Source organism: Panthera tigris, chromosome A1, assembly GCF_018350195.1.
Source record: "Panthera tigris isolate Pti1 chromosome A1, P.tigris_Pti1_mat1.1, whole genome shotgun sequence".
NCBI lineage: Eukaryota > Metazoa > Chordata > Mammalia > Carnivora > Felidae > Panthera > Panthera tigris.
This window is the reverse complement of record NC_056660.1, coordinates 190,062,710-190,082,590: the sequence shown is the minus strand read 5'-3', so window position 1 is coordinate 190,082,590 and position 19,881 is coordinate 190,062,710. Positions and strand designations below refer to the sequence as shown.

Sequence of the window (19,881 nt, the reverse complement as noted above, 5' to 3'; positions counted from 1 at the left end):
CATTGACCCTCTTTCTGCTTCCTCTTACACAGGCCTCTCAGAGCATATCAAATCAACTATGTGCTAAACTGTGTGTGGCAGAGTGTGACTGACTGGTGTGGATAAGAGAAGGTAGTCAGAAAAGGAAGGAAGGAGGAGATGGAGGTAGGAGCCACGGGCTGGGCTGGTGGAGGGTTCAGTGTAGGGCTCTGCTGAGTATTTACAGTGCACCAGGCATGGTGCTGAGAAGATCAAATGTACGCGCGCGCGCGCACGCACACACACACACACACACACACACACACACACACACACAATCCTCAAAAATGGTCCCTGTTTTACGGACATTAAAGTCTCAAGGAACATCTGATGACTAGTAAGTGGTGGGATCTGAACCCCAAAACAGGTCTTTATGATTCCCAAACACATCGTCACGTTCATTGTGCATTCTGAATTTGGTCACAGACAAAGGAAGCGGAGAGTGTGTTCCAAAACATTATTTAAGTTGAACAAAATCACAGAATCTGCTATCAGCAAGTTCTTTATTAGAAAATTATTTTTGGAATTAATTCTGAAGTAGTGAATTTATCAATGTTGGGTTCAGTACTTTCATGAAAGTTTTATTGGAATTTATCTAAATTAGAATGTAAATCACTTCCCATTATTCCCTTCCTTAATGCATGCCATTGACATAAAATGGGTATAAAACAAAGATCAGATTTTGAAAAGCATCTTCTCCAAGATGTTCTGTTGATCTGGTCGCTTCCCACCTGTCTGAATTCATCTCGTACTGTCCTCTATCTTATGTAGAGGTAAATGTGACACCACTGCAGTCACATTGGACTTCTTTGTGTTCCTCAGATGGGCCACACCCATCCCCCTCTCCTTGGATCTTCCCATGGCTGACTCCCTAGCTTCATTTGGGTTTCTGTTCAGAGGCAACTTATTCAACCCCCTGTCAAAAGTGCACCCACCCTCCCTCCTCACCCTCTACCCTCTTGCACTGCCTCCTTCTTCACAGAATTTCATGGTTCTGACTGGCTAATGCTCCAGTAATAAGAGACAGATGCATTGCTTTATTCTCTGAGCAGACAGGATTTTCCAAGGCTTCAATTTTCCAAGGGTGCTGTGTTCAGCTGCTATACTCTTTTGAGAATACATGCATGAAATGTGGGAAGAATATTAGCCTTAGGGGTACACACCAGGGAAGCGGCAACAGACATCACCTCTGGAAGACTACTTTTGCTTGTTAGTTTAAGGCTAAAAGTAATTGTGGAAATTGGTGACACATCTGAAAGACGGAGAGTGCATGTGATACCATCCTTTGGAAGGCCAATTTGGACATCAAAACTTGAACAGAAGGGCCAAATTAATAGGTAAGACAGCTCCAGTGCCGGGGGTACAAGGACTAGCCTTCTTTTTTTCTGAACTTGTCCTCAAAACCTTTCTCACAAGTATCAAAAAGGCCCTGGGTCCTTTGAAGCTGTAACTTGAAGTCTCATAAAAGACACCGTCATGTACAACTGACAACTTTTCCTAATGAAACAGAGAGCAGGCAGGACAGGTAGCTCCCTCGGGGTGTATACCCCGGTGAAAGAATCTATTTTGGGAGGGATTTTCACAGCGTGCATTTTTAATATCACTCAGGCCAACGTCTTAATCGGGCTTTACTGGTGGGGAGTGCTCCCTGCGCAGCAAGGATTGCCACGGTGGGAATTTAATCTGAACACTTGGCATAGGCCTAATCATACTTCACTTATTTTCCTTTATGTGTCTGCTTAAGATAAATGAGTCCCCTCCTTTATCAACAATAGCTCAGGATTCATAAGCTCACATATTTCACCTGGGACAGGGGATGTAGCAACTTGTACTTTATTATCCATCTCTCATTTTCTTCCCTTCAAACGATCGATTAAGTTCTCCACCGAGGTCTCTTTTTAAAGGTTGCTTACAAGTTTCTGTTTCAGAACAACGTGCTGGCAGTGGTGTTCGTGCCTAAATCCTCCCCAAATCTGGATGTGCATCTGTAGTAATTTGCGAGAGTTTTTGCAAGAATTTCCTTGGAAAAACTTCAAGTCACATAAGACGCCCTAATTGTAGCTCCTGGGATTTGTGGGCACCAGTTCCCAATGACAGCTGTGATTTGTTGTCATCCAGAGAGCATCCCATTTCCTGGGCCTCATAATACAGGACTTTTTTAAGTGGAAGAGACTTTAATGTTTATGCTGTTCAACTACCCACGATGATGTAGGACAAAATAGGTTCAGACTGGCCAGGCTTGTCCAAGTTTGCATTAAGACCTAGTAGAAGGGTCAAGGCTAGCACCCAAGTGCTATACTCTTATGATTCCATGAGATGTACTTACATTTCCTTGCAAACAATCTTGCACAATAATCTTTGATATCTAGAGGTATACCTCAATCCTCATGGTGATCTGTTTGCCTGGGTGGCCACCCAGCACAGTACTGGTCTGGATAGATGGTACCTTGGGCTTTTTGACTTTTCAGCCAGGCCTGACTTCATTTGCAAGCCATACTCATGGTTCTTTATGGTTGACAGAGGACTTTTCATCCAGTCAGTCAAAATTTACTGTCTATCTACTCAGCGTAAGGGTTCTGACAGGTGATTGGGGATAAAAATACAGCTAAAATACTGCCGTTGCCTGCTAGAAGCTTTCAGTTGAGAGAGAGAGAGAGAGAGAGAAAGAGAGAGAGAGAGAGAATAAAGAGAAGAAAGAGAAAAGCATGGTCAGGCATGCCCTGGCTGTTATAGCATCTGCTCTGAATTGACTTACGCTCACATTTCACAAGCTACAACAAATCTCAGGGCCAAAGCACCATACATGGGTGGGGAAATATAACCCTGCATGTGCCCAAAGTCAGAGAGCAGCACAATTTTCAAAATCATGGCTGCTCTATCCTCTGATATCCCTGGCTGACTCTGCTGTTATGCTTCCATGGACATATAACTTGGGTGAGAAATGAATCTTTGTTGTTTGAAGCCACTGAGCATTTTGTTGTTTTTATCATGGTACAACCTAACCTATTCTGACTGATGCACATGGATTGTCTGATTTAATCCTCAGTTTAGAAGATATAATTACCTTGGTTATCGAAGTATTTATATAAGGAAGAGTGAGATATAGAAAGTTAAGTGGAAGAACTAACACTTAACCCGTGATTCTGATTGCAGAACTCGTATTCTTAGCCCTACTGAAATGCTCTGTGTATCTATCTGTCTGTGTCTGTGTGTTCCAGTTACTGAAGAAAGGTTGCTTCTAAAGCATTTAAGAATCAGGGAAGATATCCTAAAGAAACTAATAGGTATGCCCTGAAGGACAAGTAGGTATAAAGCAATTTGAAAATAAAGAGAATTAGGCTCATAGATAGATAGATAGATAGATAGATAGGGGTGTGTGTGTGTGTGTGTGTGTGTGTGTGTAACCCTCCTCTTTGGCTGATTAACTCACCCCCAGGAAAGTATACAGCAAAGAATGTCCATCCATACATTACTACTGTCAACCAGGAAATATAGAATGCTTCAGATATCATGGCCTTGGATCTATAAATCATTAAAAGCAACTTTATGAAATGTTATAAAACATAAGTGAGGAATCACAATTTCTGACCCACTGAGGCACCAAAGCAATTTGGCACCTATGTGTGTCTTATACCCCCACTTTGTCTCTGTCTCCTCTTTTTTCTTCCCTCCTCCTCCTGCTCCTCATTCTCATTCTTTTCTTTCTCCCTCTCTCTCCTCTCTGCCCCTCTATACTTCTCTTTCTCTCTCTTTCTCTCTCTTTCTCTCTCTCTCTCTTTCTCTCTCTCTCTCTCTCTCTCTCTCTCTCGCGCGCGCGCACACACACACACTGTTCTAACCAATCTATGAACTTTTAGCTTTGTGGTAACTTTGCAGTAGTAAGGAAAAGAAAGAAAAACTACAAGATAAATTGACATCAGTGGTAAAAGAAAAGGAATACGGATGCATTTGAGATTCTGTAGCATTTCAAACAAAGGATCAGAAGCTCTCACCTAGACACTGAGCGGTCATCTGGGCCTCTCTCTTGCTGTTGTGTTACTCATCAAGCACTGATATTTTTAATGCTCCCTGGAAAAGAAGACCACCACTTACCACCATAGCTTAGCTCACAATGTGATTGCCTTGACTACAGACACACGTCCTATGTCTAATTCAGCTCTGTCTTCCTTCCTGCTACTCCTCCCACCCTCACCTTGGTCCTTGATGACCGACACTTGCCACCCTGTCCCTTTAGTAACTCCATACCAGGTATAGGCACATAATAGGATTGTCTCTTACTGGCACTCTCTCTAACCTCCTATGTCCTTCCCTGGCACGCATCTCTAAACCGGTTCTCTTTGCTGATTTTGGGAATTCCAGAGCACATAATACTGTGTCTCTGAAACCGGATTCCTCTTTTCTGTGAACATTATTAGATGTCTGTTACTCCTTAACAAAAAAAAAAAAAAAAAAACTTGTTAAATTTTGTACTATAAGATTCCCTCTTTTAAATATATGTTTCAATGACTTCAAAAAATTTTAATGTTTATTTATTTTTGAGAGAGAGAGAGACAGAGCATGAGCAGGGGAGAAGCAGAGAGAGAGGGAGACACAGAATCTGAAGCAGGCTCCAGGCTGTGAGCTTTCAGCACAGAGCCCGACGTGGCGCTCGAACCCATTAACCGTGAGATCATGACCTGAGCTGAAGTCAGATGCTTAACTGACTGAGCCACCCAGGCGCCTCAAAGCTTACACTGAATGTTTCAATGACTTTTAATAAATTTACTCAGTTATGCATCTGTCACTACAATCTGATTTCGGAGAATTTATGTGACCCCGATAAATTCATCTAGCCTATTTCTGGTAACACTTTACTGCCAATCCCAGATGACCACTCATCTACTTTCTGCATCAGTTTACTTCACTGGATATCATATATGAACACAGTCATACAATACATGGTCTCTTGTGTCTGAGGCCAAAAACTTAGCATGTTTTTGAGGTCCATCTGTGTTGCAGCACATACCAGCATTTAATCTTTTTTATTGCTGAAATGTATCCCATTGCACAGCTAGAGAATATTTTTTATATCTCTTCATCACTTAATAGATATTAGAGTTGTTTCCACCTTTTGGTTATTGTGAATCTTACTCCAGGGAACATTTGCATGCGGGTCTTTGTGCAAACATACATTTTTACTTATCTTTGGCAAGTAGCTAAGAGTGGAATTTCTGGGTCATATGGTAATTCCAGCTTTAACTTTTTAACAGTCAAACCTTTTTCCAAAGTTTTGCCCCATGTTGTGTTCCTGTTAGTGGTATGTGAGAGTTCCTGTGCATCTACATCCTTGCCATCATGTACGTCACTCATGTGTTTTTCCTTTAGCCTAGAAGCTCCTAGAAGGGAGAGACTCTATCTACATGCCTCCTCACTTGGCTTCTAGCACAGGGCTGGGCACCCACTAAGAGCTTAGCAGTGCCACATGGAGTGTAGTGATGAAGGACTTTTGTTTTCGAGTTAGGGTATGTCAGCATGTCTGAGCAACAGTTTCCTCAACTGTGCAATGGGTAAACCGTGCCTACTGCCAGTAAGGATTAATGGAGATAATGTCAATAGGGTGCTTTGTCTAATGCATATGGAAACGGTAGCTTTGATATTACGGTTTTATATTTGTATGGATTCATGCTTTCTGAACCATCCCTGGGTTAGCCTATTTCTCTTTTGCTCTCACAGTCACGTATTTAGATAGTGTGTGCTGGGCCATGGAGATTGAATAGCGAGTGACACAGTATTTCTCATCTCAAAGAATATTGAAGTCTGGCAAGGAAGGACATAGATGGAAATGGATCCCTGTAGTGCCATGCGATAAATGCTCTAATGGAGATGCGCACAGGATATGAGGAGACCTCAGACTGGGACCCCAGACCAGGAAAAGACATCTAACAAGAACCAAAGGGCTGGGGAGAGGGCCAGAAGGGTTAGAAAGAGCTTTACTGCCCAAGGAAGGACATATGCAAAGACTTGAAAAGGGGAAGAGTTGGGAGAAATTGCTAGCATATTTTGTGCCGGAGAGAAGGGAGACTGGCAGGAGACGAGGCTCGAGAAGTGTGCAGGTGCCAGATGAAGACGGTGTTAAATATTACATTAAGGAGTTTCTCCTTACCTGTGCTGCTCTGTTTTGTCACATTTTACAGGCTGAGGAACTCCAAAGAAGATGGTTCAATACGTGAATGGCAGAAGTGACCATTTATAGATAGATTAAAGGGGAAAAAATTAGAGCAGTCTCCATATCTCTGACACTCTGATTCAATATTTATCAATCTTTTTTTTATTGCCTCCTCTCCCCCAGAACATTTTTAGATATATTTTTCCCTAATTGTTCCCCCACTCATGAATTTTTAATACTACACATATACTGTATATGCACTCTATACCTAGTCATGATTTGTGCTTTATACATAAAAAAACTAAGATTTTTCTTAACTCCCTCCAGTCACCAAATTTCACCCACTGGGGACACTATCACCTTTGTTGAGAATGCATGTTCTGATCTATTGGACTCTGCTCAAGAAATAAGCCTAGGTTTTAACATTTTGTAATCGCCACAGTGCTCTTCAAAATGCACCCTTTAGAAGGAAGAAATTCTGTCATCAAATAAATATTTGCTGAGCCAAGCATTATTTTAAGAATTGAGACTATAGGGGTACCTGGGTGGCTCAGTCGGTTGAGTATCCGACTCTTGATTTTTGGCTCAGGTCATGATCTTATGGTTCTTGAGATGGAGTCCCATGTCAGGCTCTGCGCTGACAGCAGGAGCCAGCTTGGGATTCCCTGTTTCCCTCTCTCTGTGCCCCTCATACTTGCACTTTCTCTTTCTCTCTTTCAAAAATAAATAAATATAAAGAAAAAAAGAATTGAGACTACAGTGAACAAAACTCCCGCCCCTCATAAAGCTTACATTCTGAAGCAACCTGTGTATAGATAAAAATGTTCACCCTTCAACAAAACTAAGTAATGCCTGCCATTAAAATTGCTCAGCAGGAGATAGGCTTGCAACTTGATTCCTAAAATAGAACTTGACAGTACTTCCAGCTTGGAAATATGCTGAAGGAATTAAAAACTTGTTTGATGCTAATGCAGAAGGAAAATCAGAAGAGCAAGAAATAACAAGATCTTTAAATCAACATAATACTAATTCCCAGCCCTCCTCCCCCCCCCCCACAAAAGGCAGCAGAGTGTTTCACATCTCAGGAATTTGGGGACACCGCAGTGTTTTGCCAGCACCAGTGGGAAGGCCTCTGGGGACACCGGTGACTGTCTTTCATTGGCAGTGACTGAGAGAACCGTGGTCCCAAGCATGTGGTCCTTTTAAGTCTGGGAAGGGGACCTCTCTGCCATTGCTGTGGAAAGGAGACTTTGGGGAAGCTGGAACCCCACAGCCACTTCCTTCTAAGGTCGTATCCCCTCCTGGGGACCCTGGAAGACAGTGGCCTCTAGAATTCATTGCCTTGACAAATCTCTTGTCCACCCACCCCCCGCCCCTTTGGAAAACCTCTCTTTCTCACCTCCCTTCCTAACATAGTCCATTCAGTGAGAGTTACCTTTCACAAAAGATAAGAAACCCCACTGCTTTCAGGCTGCCTATGCTCCTTTGCTCTCAAAATCTCTAAGCCTCATATTTACAAAGCCTAGGAACCTATTTGAAATGGCAGTGAAAGTAGCCAGGGGTCAGCATGAGAGCTGGGAAGAAAGAAACAAATTAATATTTCAGTCCATTGTCCTGCCCCTCGGAAATCTCTTTATTTATTCTGTACTCATTTTGTAGAAAACTGTCCATTTGAAACAACCAACCAGTCTCAACCGCATAAAAAAGAAGAAATGTCATCATTCTTGGACCAGCCCAAAGGGAGAGTCTCTGGATTGTACCCACCTCTGCTCCCATCCCCACCCCCAACCCCTCTTTCCCTCAAAAGACCTTACAGGGAGGCCATTCTAAATTTGAGAGAATACTGAGATTTCCTCATGTACGTGTGAAAAGCCCTGTGTGCCAGGCATGTGGGTAGACAGTGGTGTGCTGCAATGTATAGGACAGGAGAGGCCCTGCCCCAACTGGGATGACAGTGGGATCCTGACCCCCCACTTTTGTTTTGAGCATGCTTTATAGACTTTAGGACCACTAACTGGACAGATCTGGCCCTGTGGAGCCCAGCTTTCTGGCTGCTAGAATTTTTATGCTTGCCTTTAAGAATACTGAAGTTTTACCATTTGAACAGAGGGACATAAAGCTCTGTTTCCTCCTAATTACTTTTGAAATGACTGTGAATCTTCCATCTAAATGCCTCTTTTGCATCTTACTGGGAGGGAAATTTTGCTTTAAAACTGACCTAAAGCTCCTATCTTAATAATATTCTTATGTTTGCAGTTAAAGGTGAAATGTTTTAAATAAGGCTATTCTCAAGTTGTTTTGATGTGTATCAGTCCAGTCTAATTGTTCCAAAGCCATAAAGAAGATTCTAATGTGGGAACATATGTAATTGGACACTCTAATTTGTATTATATTTAGAATATAGGTGCCAATAACAAAAAATTATACTACTTGTAGACCTTTCCCGCTAATACTTTAGGCAGACCTAGGGATTGGGAAGAAGACTGGAAAAATGAAGTGATGATTCACAAGAATAGGAAGAACTGATAACTGAATGAAATGGTAGAGATCTGGCAAGTTTATGTTAAGTTTCCTACCAAAAGAGGTATTGAAGTAAATGTCAAATTACTGTTGCAAAGGAATCCATTGCCTGTTGGATGACATGAGCATTTCTCAGATGTTGGTCATCTGGCTTCTCCTTCACTCTGGCTGTGTGCCACCTGTATTATAAACTGTCTCTGAGGAAGGATAAAGAGAGGCCTTCTCTTTTTCTGACTCCCCATGGTTTGTAGCACACGATTATGTACACAGCAGTCTTTCCAGAAATAGCAGATGATTCATTTTGCTTATGCTCCTTGGCATGGAAAATAGTTGGGTTATAATAAAGAAATTCTGGACCCCGGAAAGAGAGAATAGAGGTGTTTGACCATAAGAACAGATGGCATTATTCTTGCAGTTGGAGAGGGCCCTCTGTACCATCACCGAGCGCTCTCACCAAGTAAGTGATAATCAAAATGGCAGAATGCAGTCCAGCAGATACTTACATATATTACTTTTGCAAACATTAGATGAGGTTAGAATAATGAGTAAGAGCATATAGTCTGAACTGGAAAGACTTGGGTTCAAATTCCTGATCCTGTAATTAACTAGCTGTGCAATTATGAGCAAGTTACGGATCAGTATATTTTTTCACCTGTAAAATAAGGAAAATAAAGACTATATCATAGGATCATTAAGAAGATGGCATGAGATGATATGTGTATAGCACTTAGTATATGACATGGATTATTGACACATGTTACTTTTTAAAGCAACTTACTATTTTGTAAATAAATCAGTGAGAACTTTCTATTTTATAACAAGTTTTCTCATTACAATTGCTATTTATAGAAAATGACACACTACAGACAAGCAAAAAGAAGAAAATAAAACACTCATATCTTAGGCATGTAAAGATTTTCATTATTAACATTTAAGTATATTTCTCTCTAGAATTTTTCCCCTATGAAATTTCTTTGAGAATTTTTCCTATGTGCACATATGATTGTATGTGTGTATCTGTATGAATATTTATATATAGTTATATAAAAATGGTAAAAATGTACATATATTTCTTTATTGAGTTATTATTTCATTAATAATGGATTATGCAGCAGCGCCTGGGTGGCTTAGTTGGTTGAGCGACCAACTATTCATTTCAACCCAGGTTCATGAGTTTGAGCCCTGCATCAGGCTCTGCATTAACAGTGAAACTTTTGGGTAGTTTTTAAGTTTTAATTTTTTTTCTCATAACTGGCAAGGTGATGAGCAACTCAATAAATAGCCAAATAATTTTGCATTTATAGTTTTATTTCCTTATGACTAAATTCATGAAGAAACATGGTAGTTTTCAGTAGAAATTCAGAAAAATGAAATAAAGCATGGAAAACACAGAGTATAGTAATAAGCACATAGTAAGTTACCACTAAATATTAAGAATGGCAGATCTATACACTTTAATAAGAGGGGAGGGAGATAGATTTTATCTAAATAGGCTTGCTAAATTACCCCAAATATAATTTTCTATATAAGAATGTTTAGCCGTTCTTATCTAACACACATCACACAAACAAACCAGTTTAGTTGGTTTATAGATGTCAGGTTTAGTATGTGTTTCTATGAAAAGGTCTGTTTCTCCAACTAACAAAAATCATCAAGAATAAACCAAAACAAGATAATTGACATATACTTTGGGGGGTGGGGATTGGGTGGATGTCAACTTTTTCTTTTTTTTTCTTTGGTTGTGGATTCTACCTGCTGCTAGTGTGATATGAACATACCCTCAGCCCATTGCTTCTCACACTGGGTTTGAATGCCCAGTCTGGGACCCTTTTGGCAGAGCTGTCCCCGCAAGTACCAAAAATAGAAATATACAGATGGCATGCTATCCATGAAAGGACAATATTGACCTGAAAAATCTGTTCTCATCCACAGGCTGAAGTGCTGTTATGAAGGAGGGATGGGGAAAAGTGCCCATTTCCCACATGGTCATTCAATACCCCCCAATGTGGTGTCTGTCCTGAATATATTGATGGACAGACCCTGTGGCAGTGCCAGAGAGAAGAAATGGTAGACTCAATAGGAACTTGAGGAATCTGAGAAAATGTAACTTAGTGAAATAGGCTGGGTGTGAACTGGCAAACTAAAGAGTATATGGTCCCTAGCATAGCCTAGGTCAGCTACTCACTTCCAGCCAGTGGTGACTATGAGAGAAGGCAGGCTCAGGTTTCCCAAGGCTTCCAGCTTCACAGGAAGCTGAAAACCTGGAATTTTTATTTAAATCTTTCAGTTTTCACATGTGTTTGGGAAAATGTAGGAATAAATTTTTAAAAAGTGTGTGTGTGTGTATGTGTTTTTATATATGTCTGTGTATATTGTTTTATTAAAATGGGTCTCTGGCTTGTTAACTGCAGATATTGAAACTTGTCAGCCTCCACAATTGCTAAAGCCAGTTCTTTAAAATGAATGTGTGTGTGTGTGTGTGTGTGTGTGTGTGTGTGTGTTCATTCTGTTTCCCTGGAGAACACTGAGTGATACAGATACACACCCACACTTATTTGGAAAAAAGGAAACATGGTGGAAGGACAAGGAAAGAAGCTAGACTTCTTTGAATACATCTTGATTTGTAGATTTGACTTTGGTGCCACCTAACAGTTCACAGAACTATAATACAAAATTGAACCTTAAAACATTCATGAAAAATTGAGAGGTGGTGGGGAATGAAATGATTAAACCTTACCAGACAGCAGGTTGGTGGCATAACCTAACCATACATAATGGAATTGTTTCAAGTGGTTTTGAAATCCGGTCATTTGACTGTACCTTCCTAGTAGGATGTGCTGTAAGGTTGTTTTAAGACAAATTTTAAATTGCTCTGCTTAATCATAATGTTAGAATAGTAGTAACTGTATATTGTAGGTTAAATCAAATGAGTAATCATTTTCTTGTTATTGAGAACACAGATTTTTGGTTTGAAAGAAAGGTAATAACATTGTCAGATCTATGATATTAAATGGAAACATTCAAGTCCTAAATTTGAATTGAAGTTTAATGAGAATTCATAGTTTATTCTATTAAAAAAAAAAACAACATTCAGAACTTATTCTCCAGCTGTGTCCACAGACACAAGGATCAATCCAGTAGCAATGAGCACCCGAAGCTCTCAGTTTGTGGTTTCTAATTACTACTTACCACAAAAAGGTGCCACAGGTGTTCTTAGTAGAAATGACTAGTTCCAGGCCTGGGACAGGATTTTCTGTGAAATAACTCTAGATCATTTTGTCATACCAGAAGCATAAGGTCCATCAAAGACTACTGGGTCATATTAAAATAACCTAGACACCAACTTGAAGAGGTTCCTGCTGACCAAGGGTAGCACAGTTAGAACTTCAATAGCAATAAAAACTACACTGGAATGATGCAAGTAAAAAATGTCCATAATGATTCTTATAAAAGAAAAAAGAAGCACTCATTGGTTATCTTTGGAGGATACTAGGTGATCAATATTTTGAGGATCAATAAATAAAGGAGGAAAAATCAAGCACCTTTCAGGTTTTTGTAAACCATAATTTAGGGTAACAGTTGATGAAATGTACTTTTTCCTGATAGAATACCCCAGCTAATACATTAAGAAATAATAGAATTAGTTTATCACCAATTTGAAATCTCTAGTGAAGTAATATATCCTCTGGGCAAAGACCACCAGTGGCTGATGACATCACCATGGAAGACATTGTATGTCTCCTGACAGAGCATGTATTAGAAAAATAACCTCCAGTTCAAAGATGTCATTGTCCCAATCTCAAAACCCCTGAATATGTCACATTGCATAGCAAAAGAGAAATAACATTATGGATAGAATTATGGTTGCTAATCAGATGAGTTTAAAATGAAGAGATTGTCCTGAATTATCCAGGTGTGTTCAGTGAAATTGCAAGGATCTTTAAAAGTGGAAGAGGGAGGTGGAAGATTCATTGTCAGAGTCATCCAGTCAATGTGAACTTTGAGGATGAAAGAGGCCATGAGCCCAGGAGTGTGGGCAGCCTCAAGGGCCTAGAAAAAGTCAAGAACTGGATTCTCCCTTAAAGCCTCCAGGAAGGGGTGCAACAGGCCTGCTGGCACCTTGATTTTTGCCCTTTGAGTCCTGAATCAGACATGTACAAAACTGTAAGATAATTAATTTGTGTTGTTTTAAGCCACTGAGTTCGTGGTTATTTGTGATAGTAGCAATAGAATACTAATATATTCCATTTCTTAGAATGTGTTCTTCCTATAAAACTGAGTTCTCAAGACTCTTGATCTAACTACCAATTTATAGGTAATACAGGAGACAGAAGAACACATTGTGTGAAATTATGGGAATGCTCAACAAAATGTAAACTCTGGGCAATGCTATCACAAAAATGATATGTTTTCTTTGTCAAATAAAGTATGTATATGTGTATGGATGTGAGAGAGAAACTGACTGACTTAGGAGACTTTCAGGATATGACCTAGTATTTCATGTACCAACTAATTATAGCGGGGAACTTGATCCAAATAAGCAAATGTAAGGAGAGAAAATTTAAATGAATGAAATTTGAACATTGACACTGAGCATTAAATGATATTAATGATTTTATTTATTTTTTGTTGTGATGGTGGTAGTGATGGTTATATTTAACCAAATGAGATGAGTGTGGTGGGTAAAGTAATAAGGATAGCCATAAATGGATCATTGTTGAAGACAAATGACAGGTACACAGGTGTGTGCTATTTACACTTTCTATTTTTGTATACATTTTAATATCTCTGTAATAAAATGTTGGTAAAAATGTTGGTAACTAATTTGACTTCTTAAATATTTTGTGAGAAAAACATACCGTGTCCAAAAACTGGATTCGACCATGAGGCTACCAGTTAACAATTTCCGCATCAAGTTTTGGAAATTGGACCTTTTTCTTTAACCTGGGGAATTATCTTTTTCTTCTATCCCACTCACCTCCTGGCTCCCTTCTTTCTGCACTTCCTAGCAAAAGGGCTTCCTTCATCTGTGCTAGTAAATGACTAGGGGGCATTACAGATTGCTTGGAATAGAATTTTCCCAGAATAAGTGAGCAAAGAGGGTAATATGCATAATTGCATTTAACAATACTTCCTAGTATTTTATTGGACCTCCTCTCATTTCACCCTCTCAAAAAAAGGGGGGCAATACTTTGTTTCCGTTTTTGAAAGCCTGAGGTTTTTTCGAAATATTGGCTAATTGCATTTTCTATGTTATCTCTGTGCTTCTATTTCAGGATGGAATGGGGAACTTGAGAATCACAGACAAAGGTCTAAAACTAGAAGGAGACTCCGAATTCTTGCAACCTCTCTACGCCAAAGAAATCCAGTCCCGACCAGTAAGTTTCTGCTGCAGGAAAAAGGAATGGTTGTTTCTCTTGACTCTAGATCTAGGGAAATTTATCATCAGCCATCAGCAGAGTATAGAGGATTATGGGAAGGAATGGTAATATAGGTAGTGAGATATGCTCATATCTGAAGTCTCAAGCATAAGCACTGCTGTGGTACCGTAAACGATGATGATGACCTCTCCGAGCCTTTCTCTATTCCTGCCAAAAAGAGGGTAATAACCTCTGTTAATGAACTTTTCTAGATTCTGCTGCAAATAAACCAAGAAAATAAATGTGGATGTGCTCTAGGTACTATACAAATCCCAAAAGTATTGCTATCATTTTTTAATTGCCAAGTGCTTTAGATACTATCTTTAGAAACACAGAACTAAAGAACTAGAATTTTGTTTTTCATTAAGAATTTGGACAAGGTAGCCAAGGTTGGTTAGAATCAATTCGGTAATCAGCAACCATGCTCTGAAATGGTACTAATTACTCTGATCTGGTATTAATCTGGTATTAATGCTCTCCGTTCCATGTACTTTGCTGCTTTGCAGGCATTACCATTACCTAATTTAGTAACTGATTTGTCAAAAACACAGATTTGTCCATAGGGTTGGCAATTATTGTCACCTCAATTTTACAGATTAAAGAATTGAGCCTGAGTGAGGTACTGTGTTCAAAGCCACACACTTACGAAGTAGTAGACCAGGGACTCCAGTGCAGGAAATCGAATTCCAAAATGTTTCTATTAACCAGAGTCTCCTACTTAAGCTTTTTCTCTCATCTGTTATTTTTGTCACAATAGAAGTGATTTCTGGTTTGCTTTTATTAAGCAATACGATCAGAATTAATTTTTGCTTTTGAGTGTTTTTTTCTTCTCGGTTGTTTCTTTGGCTTTGTTTCTGTGTTCGTCTTTTTGGTGGGGTGGTGGAATTTGCTGTCTGAAAAGGATTGTTAATGCATTTGCTCTTCTGGGATTGGTTCATGCCCACCTGCAAACAAAGAGTAATGTGAAAGCTCCCCAAAGCGTTATTTGCATGGCGTGCATCAATGGGCATAATTAATGAAATTCAGCAACTTTATGCAGTGGGTACTTTTATCTGAATGCTGTCTAAACTACTGAATTCTGTTAAACTGGATGCAACTACTGAATTGCCAATAAGTTTACTTCCTTGTGTGCCTAGTAAAACGGAGGGAGTCGTGATGTTAAAATTATCAAAAAGAGAAAATCACTTCAGCAACCCAATCAGTGATTATAAAATTTAACTGGAACTCATAGCACACTGAGTTAGCACTAAAGTACAAAGAGTACTATATTTATAGTATCTCTCATCTTTGAAGAAATTACATCCTAGAAGGAATCATGAGATAAGATTATAATAAGGAGGGCTGAGTGATGATTCCATGTTTAACTGAATGGAAATAGTCAATTTCCAGCATTTAAGAAATCACTCTTAGAAGCATTGCTTCGATCTGTATTTATTTCTCCCAGCCTGGCAAGTTGGTTAAATTATCTTTTGAGTTACTAGTTGTACTTTAGATTAATCTTACCTGTATTAAACTTGTTTTGAGTATTGTTGGCACAATGTTCTATTAGTTTCAGGTTAAAAAAAGTGATTCAACAAGCTTATATATTACTCTATGTTCACTGCAAGTGTATCTACCATCTGACACTGTACAACATTATTATAATATCATTGACTATATTGTTTATGCTGTATTTTTTATTCCTGTGGCTTACTCATTCCATAACTAGAAACCTGTGTCTTCTAATCCCTTTCACTCATTTTGCCCATCCCGACTCACCGGCTTTCTGGCAAACGGAGTTGTTCTCTGTATTTATAGGTATGATTTGGTTTTTTGTTAGTTTGTTTAATCATTTGTTTTTTTTCAGATTTCACATCTGAGTGAAATCATATGGTATTTCTTTCTCATCTGACTTAGCTCACTAAGCAGAATACCCTCTTAAGTCCATCTATGTTGTCACAAATGGCATGATCTCATTCTTTTTATGGCTGCATAGTATTTCAGTGTGTGTATGAGTATGTTTGTGTGTGTGTGTGTGCCAATCTTCTTATTCTGGATTAAACTTTTTAAGTCACTAGTTTTGACTTATAATTTCCTTCTACTGGTGATGACCTCTTTATTTGTAAAGGGCCAGATATTTAAATATTTTAGACTTCTGTTTTTTTTTTTTCTTCTTTACAACTCTTTGAAAATGAAACATTGTTCTTACCTTGAGGGCCACCAAAAAATAGCCTGTAGGATAAAGCTTGCCAAGCCTTCTATATTAGTGATATTTCTGTAAATATATAAATGATCTGGCTAAGCAACATATGGTACAAGAGAGCAGATTTTTTAAATGTTCTTAATATTTTAATATTTTATTTTATTTAATATTTTATTTTACTTTACTTTACTTTACTTTATTTTATTTTATTTTATTTTATTTTATTTTATTTTATTTTATTTTATTTATTTTTGAGAGACAGAGTGCGAGTCAGGGAGGGGCAAAGAGCAAGGGAGACACAGATTCCAAAGCAGGCTTCAGTCTCTGATCTGTCAGCACAGAGTCCGATGTGGGGCTCCAACTCATGAACTGTGAGATCATGACCTGAGCCAAAGTCAGACGCTTTACCAACTGAACCACCCAGATTTTAAGATCTGGGTAGAATAATTGATTTTTTGCATAAAATATCCTGACGTAAGTTTCCTTGGTGTAGAATTAGAGTCATATAAAGGAATTGAAAAGTGTGTTTCAGAAGACTTGAAAGGGGATACAAGTACATCTCTTAGGCCCACGTGCAGGAATTGAACTTTTTGCAAATTTTTAGCCAGCGTATCTGAAAATCAATGGCCATATGATACCAAGTCAAAGATATACTTGACAGAAACCTTAAAAAGTAATGATAACTTCAAAAGTCTTATTTTAATATTGAAAAATCAGTGAGCTAAATTCCATGCTTTCTTGTCATCACTTAAGGAAACCAGAGTGTCAGAATTGACTGTCTTTCATTGTCCTTAGAAAGTATTCTCCTTTCAAAAAATAAATAGTGAATAGAGCTCTTTAGCTATTCTGACAACAGAATAAATATCTTCTCACTGAAGAGAAGAAAGACCTACAGATATGCATATATAACAAAATCTGTCCGTAAATCACATGAGCTGTTGCTGAAACAGTGCCCGTACCTATTCTTCTCCGTCACGCGCTACCTGCAGGTTGCGGCCAACATCCTATCCTCCTTCACCTACACCCTTGCAATGTCCATCTCTCTCTGCTACCTTTCTCTCTTAGCCTCACATCTACATTATAGCCAAAGTGGGTGTTTCAAAATGTCAAGTCTCTCCACCTCTTCCCAAAGGATTCTCCATCCTCTTGCCATTGCACCCGGAATAAACTCCTGACTCCTCACGAAGGCCTAGAAAATTCTCTCCTAGATGTTTTTCATAGAGGGCTCCTTCTGGTCATCCTGTTCACAGTTCACATGTTACCATTTTAGAAAGACCTTCCTCATTTAGTGTAACAGCATATGTGAAACATCACCCTGGTTTTTTTTTTTTCTCCTTGTAACTGTCATCATTTGACATTCTTTCTTGCTTAAGAATATAAATTAGGAAGAGCAGGAGATTGTGCAGATTTCCCCCACTATATACCCTAACCCTATTGCCATTTCCAGCACATGGTATATGCTCAGTAGATATTTGTAAAATTGAATAATAAATCATTCAAAATAAAGTATCACTTAAATCTGTTTTGCAGAGGAAGCACTCTTAACAGTTTTGCATACCAGGGCGGCCGGGTGACTCAGGTAAGTGCTCAACTTCAGCTCAGGTCATGATGTCACGGTTTGTGGGTTTGAGCCCCCATCTGGCTCCACACTGAATGTGCAGAGCCTGCTTGGGATTCCCTCTCGCTCCCTCTCTCTCTGCCCGTCCCCCATTTGTGCTTTCTGTCTCTCTCAAAAATAAATGAATAAACATTTTTTTTTTGAAAAACACCAGGTTAGGCACACCTGGGTGACTCAGTCTGTTAAGCGTCTGAATTCGGCTCAGGTCATGATCTCACAGTTTGTTGGTTCAAGCCCTGCGTTGGGCTCTGTGCTGACAGCTCAGAGCCTAGAGCCTGCTTCGGATTCTGTGTCTCCCTCTCTCTCTTCCCCTCCCCTGCTCATGCTCTGTCTCTCAAAAAGTGAATAAACGTTAAAAAAATTTTTTTTAAATATCAGTTCAGTGTACATTTTTAGGCATTTCCTACAAGTATATTTTTTAAATAAAACCATACTTTGCATACTCTTTTGTACCTTTTTTTCTTCCAAATAATATACTAACAGTAAATTTTCTGTATCTAAATAATTTTTAATAGTTTAAGAGCTTTTTTGAAGCATAATTGATATGGAATAAACTACACCTATTTAAAGTGTGTACATTGAAGTGTTTTTGCATACACACACACACACACACACACACACACACACACACACATGAAGTCATCACCACAATGAAGATAATGAATATATCTTTCAACCCTAAGAGTTTCTCCCTTACCCCTTCATAGTCCCTCAACCAACTACCAATATGCTTTCGGTCCTGCATGTTACTTTGCATTTCTTAGAACTTTACTTAAATGGAATCATACAATTTGCGTATATGAATAATTTTAAGAATACATTGTCCACATCACTTTATCAAGATCTTTCAACCATTTATTTAATATTCAACTTAAAGAAGATTGTGTGTGTGTGTGTGTGTGTGTGTGTGTGTGTGCGCGCGCGCGCGCGCATTCGCATGTGTGTGTTTGCTTGTCTGCAATTGCTTTGTCTTGGTTGGGCTGGGGAGAGATAGTGGAAGTGGTTCAGGGCATAGACCTTGAGTATTTCCCTTTTGGATGATATCAGAGCAATGAGAAGGGACTAGAGAATAACACACTAAGCATGGCATCCAAGGTAGAATTGGTATCTCTTTGGATTTTCACAAAAAGTAAAAGCAGATATGCTAGATCCAAAAGGCAGAAGAGCGATATCGGAAGCTGGTGACTTAATCTATAGGGCTCCCCTTCTTTCAAGCACAGGGGCAATTGCCCACTGAACAAAACTGGGGTTCTGGTAGCAAGGAATGTGTGGAGGGCCTGTTGGATAGGCAACCAATAGACTTTGCCATCCCTACTGAGTTGTAACCTTGCAGGGCACTCGCATGAACCTCACACGTAGCAACTTCCCTTCCTTTCTCCATTCTGGCAGTTTCAACTTATTGGTTTTTTGCTGATGCACCTGACTATTGCTTCAGCCACCCCTGGGAGGGTCTTTTCAGAAGAAGTATCTGCAGTATCATTTCCCTGTAGATTACACCTGCCTTTATTTCTTCTGCCCATTGAGAAGAGATCAGTGCCCTGTTGAAGAAGATTACTCAACCCCTCTAAGTGAGGATAACTAATGGAAGTATTGCTTTTGTGTTTCATTGATCTGAAAGGAATTGGGATTGGTTAAGCAATCCACACAACGTTCAATACTATATCTAATTTCATTATTGAAGGTTGCAACCCTGTAAAGTCACTACAAATTGATTAGTGTGATAGCAATCACTTTGGAAGATAAATTAATGAGAAAATGTTCATCCCTACAAAAATTTGCATCTGGGAATTAAATGAAAGTCCCAGGACATGCTAGCATTAGCCACATGGATGCATAGCTTCTGTAAGTATCGTGCCACTCAGAAAATAGATTGAAAAGGGCACACACTAAATTAACTATTCTACCATGACATCCAAAGACCAGCCTGTCTCTAGAAATACTACTTGAATGCATTAGCACAGAATTTTGTAAAGTTAAG

The 19,881-nt window shown here is 39.1% G+C and overlaps 1 protein-coding gene across 2 annotated transcripts in view; it reads left to right on the top strand.

Annotated features, from left to right (window-relative positions):
* The window catches only part of SGCD (sarcoglycan delta), a 931,341-nt gene that overhangs the window by 706,570 nt on the left and 204,890 nt on the right, over nt 1-19,881 (top strand). For both annotated transcript variants that reach the window (XM_042993762.1, XM_007077579.3), the window contains one exon: nt 13,960-14,061. In XM_042993762.1, the coding sequence (XP_042849696.1) occupies nt 13,960-14,061 (102 nt within the window). The remainder of the gene's footprint in view (nt 1-13,959; nt 14,062-19,881) is intronic.